The sequence below is a fragment of the Oratosquilla oratoria genome, chromosome 28, assembly GCF_046742065.1.
Source record: "Oratosquilla oratoria isolate Oo_2021 chromosome 28, ASM4674206v1, whole genome shotgun sequence".
Lineage (NCBI taxonomy): Eukaryota > Metazoa > Arthropoda > Malacostraca > Stomatopoda > Squillidae > Oratosquilla > Oratosquilla oratoria.
In genome coordinates, this window is record NC_134804.1 from 4,232,213 (window position 1) to 4,245,151 (window position 12,939).

At 41.0% G+C, this 12,939-nt stretch overlaps 1 protein-coding gene across 6 annotated transcripts in view; it reads right to left on the minus strand.

The window, feature by feature from the left end:
• Positions 1-12,939, minus strand: part of LOC143040226 (uncharacterized) — a 134,412-nt gene that overhangs the window by 28,237 nt on the left and 93,236 nt on the right. For all 6 annotated transcript variants that reach the window (XM_076210933.1, XM_076210928.1, XM_076210926.1 and 3 more), the window contains 3 exons: positions 11,146-11,291; positions 10,945-11,030; positions 10,581-10,628 (listed from right to left, as the gene is read on the minus strand). In XM_076210933.1, the coding sequence (XP_076067048.1) occupies positions 10,581-10,628; positions 10,945-11,030; positions 11,146-11,291 (280 nt within the window). The remainder of the gene's footprint in view (positions 1-10,580; positions 10,629-10,944; positions 11,031-11,145; positions 11,292-12,939) is intronic.

Sequence of the window (12,939 nt, forward strand, 5' to 3'; positions counted from 1 at the left end):
AATACTCATTTCCAATTTGCTGCCATCCTCTCCTCCTGTACATCTCATTACATTACTTTTACCCACATTTACCTTCAATTTCCTCCTTTTGCACACCTTCTCACACTGTCACTTTCTTAATCCCTCCTCTGATCCTTACCTTTTCCTATAGCTTTTTCACATACCTGTCTTACCACAAAAATCTGATCTACACAACCCCTACCTGTTCCTCTCCTAATCCTCTCAATCAAGACCCTCCTATAAGCCTTCCCAACTACACTTAACAAGCTGATCCCTCTGAAACTACTACACTCGCACTTGTCCCCTTTTCCCTTGTAAAGGGAAATTACAAAGGCACTCCTCCAGTCCTTCAGCACTCTACCCTCTTTTTGACAAACACTAAACAACCTCGCTAGCCAGTCTACCATCAATGTACCTCCCTTTTTTTTAGACACTCCACATGACACCCATCTAACCCAGGTGACTTACCTGCTCTCATCATTTTAATAACTGCTTTCACTTCATCATTCCTTATTTCTCCTCCATTTTCCTCATTCATCTCTCATTTTCTTAGCACTTTCCACTGCAACTACAAGAAGCTGAGAGAAGAGTGGGAGTGAAGGATAGAGTAGAACTAGGAGTAGAGGAGGAATGGGGATGTTTCAAGGTAGTCACAAAATGTGCAAAGATGTATGCAACAATGAGGACAGGAGGAAATAGAAGAAAGGGTAGTGAGTGGTGGGAAGGTAGATGAGAAGAAAAGAGCATTAACAGATGGGCTGCAAAATAGGACAAGAGAATGATATGAGAAGTACAAAGAAGAGAGAAGTAACATACATACATATACCAAGGCTTTTTCCCCTTACAAGGGAGGTAGCCAATGAGGCATAAAATCATTCCCACCCATTCCATCCCTGAAAACACTCCACGCCCCTCCACCCTCCCTCTCATCTTAGCACCTCCTGGATGACGGGTCATCTTGTCCACTGCATAAGATAAAGGAGGCAAAAAGGAGAGCTGATGTGAAATGGAGTAAGAGTACTACATAAAATTTTGAAATAATAAAATTATGTTTTGGAAGGAAATAAAGAGAGGAAAGGGGTTGAATCAAGTGGAGAAGAAAAGGTAACTGGTGCAGATGGAGGGATGATAATGGAAGAGACAGCAGTAAAAGGAAGATGGGCAGAGTATTTCAGGGTGTTGCTAAATCTGAAGGAGGACAGGGAGGGGGAAAGGACACAATTATCACCAAATCCCTTCTCCCTCTCACAGATAGCACCACTGAAATCCAATCAATCCAAATCTGAACAGGAAATTAATCTACAATCATATTAGTTAACATATACAAGCACCCCTCCAATCATCCCCCACAGTTCCAAACAATTTTCGATCTAACCTCAACCAACTTGCCACCATCCCCAACATATTCCTAGGTGGTGATTTCAACACCAAGTCACTGGCCTGGTACATGAACAATACAACATGGACAGAGAGTTTGATTTGCAGGAACAAATTGACTTACCATCATGAACAGCACCCATAATCACACACTTGTCCCCTATCAAGCCCTCTACACCTCCTCTCCTGACATCACCTTCTATTTCCCCTGTTTAACCCCAACACCACCACAACTGACCACAGATACACATAAACCAATTACAAAAGAGCAAACTGGGAAGCTTTCACTGAAGAGACTGAACAACAATTTGAGACAATGAACGGACACCAATCACAGAGACAATGCTGTGCAACTTCAATGCAGACAAGAAATAGATCTTCAGAGGCAACAGAAAATCACACAACCCAAACTTTACACCAAAAATCCAAAGCCTCATTAGACATGACACAATACACCCCACACCTATTCTTCAGAACATAACAGACCAAATACAAGCACTAAACACTGAGGTCAACAACAAAATACATGAAAAAATTCACTAATTTGACAAACATTTGTTAATACAATCACAAAATAAACACCAAAAAAACTGTACAAGAAACTCAATAGCATTACACTATCCAACAGTTACACAACAAACTCTTACACAGCAAAAACCACAAGCCAACTCTCAAACAGACAACAAGAAGACACACTCATAAATAATTTTGCACAGACAAGCCATCTCACCCTTCCTCACAGACTCAGACTACACATCCTTCTTAGACAGCCAGATGAAGCACATATTCCATAACCTCAAGCATTCATCCACCTGTGGCTCCAACAACATAAGTAACATCAGCCACCTTGGACCACATGGTATACATACACTCACCAACATAGCAAACTAAAGCACTGGGTCTGCCAGCTTTGAAAGATCAAAGAGGGGCGATATGATTACAGTATTTTTAGGTCACTATAGGGGACAGACTGCAATGACAGAAGAGATCTCCTGATTAAAGATGGGAGGGCTTTAAGAGGTCATGGGAGCAAATTAAAAAAGACCACATGTCTAAAGGTATAAAGAAATACAGTTTTCCATATAAATGCATAAATACTTGAAATAGCTTATAAGGTGATATAGCCCAAGCTCAAACAATACAAGAGTTCAAATCTAAATATGATAATTGGAAGTCAAGAATACAGATTAAATGGGTACTGTGCATGAATTTGAGGCTAGGTATAATAAAAAATTAGAAAATAGGAGATGGGCCCCAACTAGCATTGCTCCTTTCCTGTACACTATAATTAGGTAAATATACCTATTCATACAACAATATACCTGATATCAGGAAACATGGGGAAATCATTACAATTTCCATACCCAACAAAGACCTAACGGTTCCAGCATTGCACTGTCCAATCACACTTCTTTGCATTCCCTCCAGTTATAGAATGCCTCATACTACAACTCGTCACACCATATAACCCCTTAGCTGAATCACAACACAATTTTAGACCACTACACTCCACACTCTTTTTGATAAACCTTACACAATTTTTAATGGCATCAATTCAGATAACCCATATACAGAACACTTCTCATAACACTAGATATTAGTAAAGCTTTTGATGCCATCCCTGTCACAATCTCACAAACAAAATAAACAACACATATATGCACAGTAATACCAAAAGATGGTTGGCCAATTATCTGGCAGGTAAAAATGCTCCGCCTTTGTATTTCTATCCCCCACACTCTTCAACCACTTCGGTACGATGATATCTATGTATTTACCTAGTTGTATTATACTGGAAGGGAGCTATGCTTGTGGTGACCCATCTTTGTATCTCTTAGCATCAAGTTTTTTCTTAAAATCTTGAATAGTGTTTGCACACACTGTTTCTTTGTCTAATTTGTTCCAAGTATCTATCACTCTGTATGGGAAGCTATTTTTTTTTTAGATCTCTTCTGTAATTATCTTTCTTTAGTTTCTTTTCATGTCCTCTTGTTTTTCCATTGTCCCATTTTAATAAATCATTCTTATCTAAGATTTCCATTCCCTTCATAATTCTACAGATAGTAGGTCTCCTCTTTCCCTTCTTTGTTCCAGAGTTGGTAATTCTAATTTGGACAGTCTTTGTTCATATGTCATTTTGGCATAATGAGGGGTGAGTGGGTACACTCAGTGTCTTGATTATATATATTTTGTAGTTGTACACAAGTTACCCCCCAATTCTGTGAACTGGTTTGATCATATTTTTTTGTATTTATTATAAATCTGAGTAAAAGAGAACAAGTAATACAGCAGTGACTATATTTTATAATGCAAGTAGTGTGATGAATCGTACACATGGCAGTCAATGCTGCACACGAGAATTTGACTCATACTGAAGTGGTTAATCTACACATGCATGATACACCCATGCCCAACACCTCAGATATACAAATCTCTTCTTATGCAGATGACATGACAATTACATGTACACACCATAACAAAGACAAAACTACAGAAATACAACCATACCTTGACACACTCAAAACCCAGTTCACTACAGACTTAAAATAGCCCCAACCAAATCTACAGCCACACTTCTCATCCACTGGATAGTGGAATACAAACACATACCACACCTCTTTATCAACAACCTGCTCATACCACACACATGTACGCTGAAGATTATTGGCATAACATACAATGCATCCACGTCATTCAAAGAACACATCACAAACATAAGGACAAAATGCACACCTAGACTTAACATGCTTCAATCAATTGGAGGAACAACATTTGGACAAAACAAAGAAACTATTACTACAATATACAAACAATGCATACACTCATACTACAGTATACAAACAATGCATACATCCAGTGATGAATTTTGTGAGCCCTGCATGGACCCCTAACCTAAGGCACACTATAACATCCTACAAACCATACAAAACAAAACCTTTAAGACAATTACAGGCTGCACAAATACAACACCTACAAACTATTTACACCATGAAATGAAAGTCCTCACTCAAGGATCACCTTGACATGAGAGGCACACAAACACTTGCCACAGCCTCCACAAACACAGTGCACCCACTCATCTCAAAATTGGTGCAGTGGAATAAAAAAGTGAGGTCAGAAAGGGATTTAGGAGTAATTATCAGCAAAGACATGTCACTAGACAAGAATATCAACAAAGTAGTTGGAGAAACCTTTAATTTACTAAGGTCAATGAAAGTGGCTTTTGACTATTTGAATGAGTAAATGGTAAAGAAAATATTAGTTACACTGATAAGACCAAGGCTGGAGTATATCACAACACTACGAACACCCAGTACTAAAAAGAATATAAAGAAATTAGAAAGAATACAAAGAGCCACGACAAAGATGGCACCAACACTCTCCAAATTGACATATACAAACAAAGATTGTCCAAAATGGAACTACCAACTCTGGAATGAAGAAGAGAAAGAGGGGACCTACTGACTATTTACAGAATTATGAAAGGAATGGAAGTCCTAGACAGAGATGATTTATTAAAGTGGGACAAGAGAAAAACAAGAGGACATGAAAAACTCAAAAAGGATAGTTATAGAAGAGATATGAAAAAGAATAGCTTCCCACACAGAGTGGTGGATATCTGGAATAAATTGGATGAGGCAACAGTGTGTGCAAATACTATTCAAGAATTTAAGAACAAACTTGATGCTGAAAGATACAAGGACAGGTCACTATGAGCATAGCTCTCTTCCCATATAATACAACTAGGTAAGTATACTATATGGCATTACACCCACACACCAAGAAACATCAAAACATTGCCCAAATATCTATATCACATACAAATACTCTCTTATTTTCCTCCACAACTACCAAACACCAACCTCTAGAAGTATACCCATAACCATATCGCTCACTACTCCATCAACAAACTAAAAGACAATACATTGCTGTATGCCTGACCCCCTGATATCCATCCCTCTGAATCCTCTCTCCCCCAAAAGGACAGAGTCCACCTGACTGCATTGCAGATAACTGTACAAGATGCAACACTTTACCCCATAGTAAACAACACATTATGGATGACTGCATTGTACACAATCACACATGCTACAAACACAATATACAATCTGAGGGATTTGTAGGAAAACCCTGTTCCAGCTGTGGCATTCCTCAGGGAAGAAGATTGCTCAGCCAGACAGTCTAGGAAATGACAACAACAACCATGACAATAATCTTTCATCAGTCTTATATGCCAGCTCCCTGTCCACTCCCAATTTTCTTGTTACATCCTCATTTCTCACCCTATTCAACCTTGTAATCCCTACCATACTTCTCAGACACTTCATCTCAAACACATATAAACTTCTTTCTCCCTACATTGTGATAACTATAAAGTACATTATAATATTGAATACAATAAGGATATATGGGTTGTTTTATGCAGTATATGTTAATACTACTACTGAGAGTGATGAGTGAGGAGAATGGAGGAGAAATAAGGAAGGATGAGGTGAAGGCAGTTGTTAAGATGATGAAAGCAGGTAAGGCACCTGGTCTGGATGGATGCCATGCAGAATGTCTGAAAAAGGGAGGTACAGTGATGGTGGACTGGCTGGTGAGGTTATTTAATGTTTGCTGGAGAGAGGGTAGAGTGCCGGAGGACTGGAGGAGTGCCTGTATAGTTTCTCTTTACAAGGGAAAAGGGGACAAGTGTGAATGTAGTAGTTTCAGAGGGATTAGCTTGTGAAGTGTAGTTGGGAAGGCTTATGGGAGGATCTTGAATGAGAGGATTAGGAGAGGAACAGAAGGAGTAATTGGTGAGGAACAGTGTGGATTTAGGACAGGTAGAGGTTGTGTAGATCAGATCTTTGTGGTAAGACAGATATGTGAGAGAGCTATAGGAAAGGGGAAGGATGTTTTTTTGGCTTTTATGGATCTGGAAAAGGATTATGATAGGGTAGACAGAAAGGCACTGTCTGAGGTTATGCAGACATACGGGATAGGAGGAAAGCTTCTAGGAGCTGTCAAGAGTTTTTATGAGAGTAGTAGAGCTTGTGTCAGGATTAGAAATGGAGAGTGTGAGTGGTTCAAGGTAAAGGTGGGACTTCATCAAGGATGCGTTATGTCGCCCTGGCTGTTCAACTTATACATGGATGGGGTTGTGCAAGAGGTAAATGCAAGGGTAGTGGGTCAGGGATTGGAGATGGTTAAAGAAAATGGAGAAAAGTGGGAGGTGAGCCAGCTGTTGTTTGCGGATGACACTGCGCTTGTGGCAGGATCGGAGGAGGGATTGAGGAAGTTGGTGACGGAGTTTGGGAGAGTATGTGATAGAAGAAAGCTAAAGATAAATGTGGGTAAAAGTAAGGTGATGAGATGTACAAGGGGTGAAAGTGGCAGTAGACTGGAAGTGAGCATTAAGGGAAAACGACTGGAGGAAGTGGATAGTTTTAGATACTTGGGTGCAAATGTGGCAGGAAAAGGTGGAGTGAAGGTGGAGGTAGAATGTAGATTGAGAGAAGCAAGTAAATGCCTTGGTGGATTAAAGAGTGTAATGAGGAATAGACATTTGGGAATAGATGCTAAGAGGAGACTGTATGAAGGAGTGATTGTGCCAACAGCACTGTATGGGGCAGAAACATGGAACATAAGAGAAGAAGAGAGAAGGAGTTTGAATGTGTTTGAGATGAGGTGTCTGAGAAGTATGATGGGGGTTACTAGGCTAGATAGAATGAGAAATGAGGAGGTGAGGAGGAGAACGGGGGTGGAAAGGGAGTTGGGAGATAGGGTTGATGAAAGAGTATTAGGATGGTTTGGACACATGGAAAGAATGAGTGAAGAAAGACTAGTAAAAGAGGTATGGAAGGCAGATGTGGAGGGAGGGAACATGAGGGGACTCCTAGGATGAGGTGGATGGATGGGGTAAAGGGGGCTTTGGGGAAGAGGGGAATGTCTGTTGAGGAAGGACGGGAGAGGACAGAAGACAGGGGTGAATGGAGAATGGTTGTATATGGATGATGTTGTGATTGCATGAGGTGGAATGGGTGGGGGAATGGGGGGTGAGGTAGAATGTGTGAGCAAAATTTGAAGCAGCCCGAAGGGATTTCTCCCCGTCTTCTCCTTTTATGCAATGGGGGGACGGAGAGGGGGGTTACCGATTTAATGAAGCGGCCTTGCTGTGGATGTGGTGTGTCTTGCGACACTGCTTCTGACCCAGGGCAGTGGACAAGGTGCAGGGATGACCCGTCATCCAGGAGGTGCTAAAGAGGGAGGGTGGAGGGGTGTGGAGTGTGTTCAGGGATGGAATCGGTGGAAATGATTTTATGCCTTTTCCTTTTTGGCTACCTCCCTTGTAAGGGGGAAAAAGCCTTGGTATATGTACTACTACTACTACTACTAATAATAATAATAATACATGCATACGTATACTAAAGGCTTTTTCCCCCTTATAAGGGAGGTAGCTATAAAACAAAAGCATAAAAACCACTCTGCCCCATTCCATTCATATCACACTCCACTCCGCTCCACCCTCTTATCTTGGCACCTCCTGGATGATGGGTCATCCCTGCATCTCGCCCACTACCTGGGTCAGAAGCAGTGTTGCAAGACACAGCACATCCACAGCAAGGCCACTTCATTAACCACTTCACTACGGGACTTAAATCTCGCGGGCAGCAGCCAATGCCAGCCGTACGTGTCGTAATAATACTTGCATCATAAAATATAATCACCGCTTATATCGATCGTTCTCTCTTTCACCCGTAAATTTTGAAAACCACAGAGAATGGGATTAAGAGCAGATTAGGGAGAATGTAAAAACACAGGGGCAACTACAATAAATATAATCAAGACGCCGATATGGCAGCGTCGCGAATCCACTTGCTCCTCATGACGCCTACGTGTGCGGCACCGTATGGAAGGGGTTAAATTGGTGACCCCCTCTCTCCATCCCCTCATTCAGAAAAGAAGACAGGGAGAAATCCCTTCGGGCTGTGTCAAATTATTTCTCACATATTCTCCCTCACTCCCTATCCCCCATCCATTCCACCTCAAGCATTATCCATATACAACATTTCACCATTCACCCCTATCTTCTGTCCTCTCCCATCCTTCCTCAGCAGACATTCCCCTATTTCCCAAAGCCCCTTTTACCCCATCCATCCATCTCATCCTGGTCAACCCCTCATGTTCACTTCTTCCACCTCTGCCTTCCATACCTCTATTACTAGTCTTTCTTCACTCATTCTTTCCATGTGTCCAAACCATCCCAATACTCTTTCATCATCCCTATCTCCCAACTCCCTTTCCACCTCACCTCCTCATTTCTCACTTTATCCAGCATAGTAACCCCCATCATACTTCTCAGACACCTCATCTCAAACACATTCAAACTCCTCCTCTTATGTTCCATGTTTCTGCCCCATACAGTGCTGTCGGCACAATTACTACTTCATACAATCTCCTCTTAGCATCTATTCCCAAATGTCTATTTCTCATTACACTATTTAATCCATCAAGGCATTTACGCGCTTCTCTCTATCTACATTCTACCTCGACCTCCACTCCTTCCTTTCGTGCCCCATTTGTACCCAAGTATCTAAAACTATCCACTTCATCCAGTCTCTCTCCCTTAATACTCACTTACAGTCTTCCTTCTTCCGCACACCATCCCAAACTATGTCACTAACCTCCCCAATCCCTCCTCTGATCCTGCTACAAGCAGTGTCATCCGCAAACAACAGCTGGCTAATCTCCTACTTTTCTCCATTTTCTTTAACCATCTCCACTCCCTGGCCCACTACCCTTGCGTTTACCTCTTGCACCACCCCATCCATGTATAAACTGTATGGGCAGGGTGACATAACACATCCCTGACAAAGTCCCACCTTTACCTCAAACTACTCACTCTCTCCATTTCTAATCCTGACACACGCTCTATTACTCTCATAAAAACTTTTGACAGCTCCTAGAAGCTTTTCTCCTATCCCATATATCTGCAATAACTCCCACAGTGCCTTCCTGTCTAGCCTGTCATAACCCTTTTCCAAATCCATATAGGTAAAAAAAAAATTCTTACCTTTTTATATAGGTTTCTCACATATCTGTTTTACCACAAAAGTATGATCAACACAACCCCTATCTGTCCTCTGTTCCTCTCCTAATCCTCTCAATCAAGACCATCCCATAAGCCTTCCCAATTACATTTAACAGGCTGATCCCTCTGAAACTACTACACTCACACTTGTCCCCTTTTCCCTTGTAAAGTGAAACTATACAGGCACTCCTCCAGTCCTCCGGAACTCTACCCTCTCTTAAACATTAAATAACTTCACCACCATCACTGTACCTCCTTTTTTGAGACATTCTGCATGACATCCATCCAACCCAGGTGCCTTACTTGCTTTCATCATCTTAACAACTGCCTTCACTTCATCTTTTCTTATTTCTCCTCCATTTTCCTCATTCATCACTCTCATTTTCTTAGCACTTCCACTGCAACCACCTTTCCCTCCCTATCCTCCTTCACATTTAGCAACTCCCTAAAATACTCTGCCCATCTTCCTCTTACTGCCTTCTCTTCCATTATCATCTCTCCATCTGCACCTTTTACCTTTTCTTCTCTACTTGATTCGCCTCCTCTTCCTCTTAATTTCTTTCCAAAACATCTTTTTATTACTTTCAAAATTTTCTGTCCTAATGTTACCCCATTTCACATCTGCTCTCCTCTTTGCCTCCTTTATCTTATGCTTTACTTCTCTTTTCTTTGTACCTCTCATATGATTCTCTTGTCCTATTTTGTAACCAATCTGTGAATGCTCACTTCTCTTCTACAACCTTCTTTGCTTCATCATCCCACCACTCACTACCCTTCCTTCTATTTCCTCCCATCTTCCTTGTTCCACACACCATCTTTGCACACCTTGTGACTCCCTCCTTGAACCATCCCCATTCCTCCTCCACTCCTAGTTCTACTCTATCCTTCATTCCCTCCCATTCCTTTCTCAGCTTCTTTTCTTTCTCATTTAAGCAGTTCACTCTAAGCACCTCCCTACCTTTTGTCCTTTTCCTCTTTCTCCATGTATCCTCCACTCTCAACTTACCTTCCACCAGAAAATTATCTGATATTCCCCCACTATCTCACCTTGGAACATGTACATACTTAACTCTTAATAATAATAATGAAAAAAAAAAAAAAAGTAGGATAAGGTTACCTATTCACCCACCAATAAGAATCATTGGTCGGTTTTTCATCTGGGCAAGGACATTCATTCCTGAAACAACATTTTACAATTAGTTTTCAAAATTAAATTCTATATTAAAATGAATATTTACATACCCATACATCTGTCTTCAACTTGGACCAAAAGGTCTACTGTTGACATGCTTTTTCTATTATAAAAAGATAATGAATAAATAAAAATAAATTGTACTCTAACTGCTACAGCCAGAGAAAATATATCAATGCCTTTTTACAGTAACTATTAGTCTGTAATTGCAATCTTAAACTTTTCCATGCTCTTTTGAAGAATAGGTTCAGTGGTCTTTCACGCAGAATTACCCAGTAGAAAAAAAAAAAAAAAAGCTTACCTGCATGCTGTTTCTTTTTCTTTCCAACAGCAATACCAATAATTTCAATTAATTCTTCATCTGTTGCCCCACTTCTCATCATGTCTCTACAGGAAAAGGGTATGAATTCAACAAGATATTCCCTTCAATGAAGCATTTTATATTCCCTTCAATGAAGCATTTTATAGTCATATCTCAATACCTGTGTCATGCTTGCTATACCTGAGAGAAACCTCAGAGGCACCAAAGAGACACACTTTGAGGTTACCATCAGCAGTGATACGCAGTCGATTGCAGGTGCCACAAAACTGATCTGACATGGATGTTATGAATCCAATTTGTCCTCTGAAACCTGGGACTTTGTAGGCCTGTTCATAAAGAAGAAAAAATAAGTATACATATACATATATAACTCTCTATAATGAAGTAGTAGCCACTGACTCTCTGTTTGTTCACAAACTCCTAGGGTTTTGGAGATAGACCCCCATAACCATATACTGTATATTCCAATACCCTATCACTCCAGGTACTAGAACTATATTTCATTGAAAAAAAAAAAGTTAGGGTTAAGGGTTAAAGTTACGTGGGGGTATGGTTGGGTTAGGGATTATTCATGAACTCCTCTTAGGTTTTTGCAGATAGACAGACCCTTATTACCATATATATTCTGAAACCATTTCATTCAAGATACTTGGATAACTATCTTTCACAACCTCCACAACCACCAAATACCAGCCTCCGGAAACATATTTATAATCATATCACTCACCGGTCCATTAACACATTGAAAGACAACACACTGCTGCATGCCAGACCCCCTGATATCCACCCTTCTGAATCCTCTCTCCCATGAAAGGACAGAGTCCACCTGGCCTGACTGCGGTGCGGCCACCACCCAGCACTTCCAAGCTACCAGAAGAGGCTGGATGACCGCATTGTGAACAGCTGCCCAGGATGTACCACTTCACCCCATACCATACAACACATAATGGAAGACTGCATTATACACAATCATGCATGCAAACAACACAACATACACTCTATGAAGGATTTGTGGGAAAACCCAGTTTTGGCTGTGGCATTCCTTGGGGAGACGAGACTGCTCGGACAGACAGTCTAGGGAATGACAACAACAACTATCTTTCATTTGTCTGTCTGTTTGTTTGTTCACAAACTCCTAGGGTTTTGAAGATAGACCCCCATAACTATATATATTCTGATACCCTATCACTCCAGGTACTTGGAGAACTATATTCATGGGAGAAAAAAAAAAAAAATAGGGTTAAGGGTTAAAGTTACGTGGGGGTATGGTTGGGTTAGGGATTATTCATGAACTCCTCTTAGGTTTTTGCACATAGACAGACCCTTATAACCATATATATTCTGAAACCATTTCACTCAAGATACTTGGATAACTATCTTTCATTTGTCTGTCGGTTTGTTTGTTCATGAACTCCTAGGGCTTTGAAGATAGACCCCCATAACTATATATATTCTGATACCCTATCCCTCCAGGTACTTGGAGAACTATATTTCATAAAAAAAAAAAGTTAGGGTTAAGGGTTAAAGTTACATGGGGGTATGGTTGGGTTAAGGGTTAAAGTTACATGGGGGTATGGTTGGGTTAGGGATTATTCATGAACTCCTCTTAGGTTTTTACAGATAGACAGACCCCTATACATACATACATCATACATATACCAAGGCTTTTTCCCCCTTACTATGGAGGTAGCCAAAAAGGAAAAGGCATAAAATCATTCCCACCCATTCCATCCCTGAAACCACTCCACACCCCTCCACCCTCCCTCTTATCTTAGCACCTCCTAGATGACGGGTCATCCCTGCACCCTGTCCACTGCCCTGGGTCAGAAGTAGTGTCGCAAGACACACCACATCCACAGCTAGGCCGCTTCATTAAATCGGCAACCCCCCCATATAAAGGAGAGGACAGGGAGTCCCTTTGGGCTGCGTCAAAATTTTGCTCACACACACTACCTCACCCCCCCATCCCCCCAC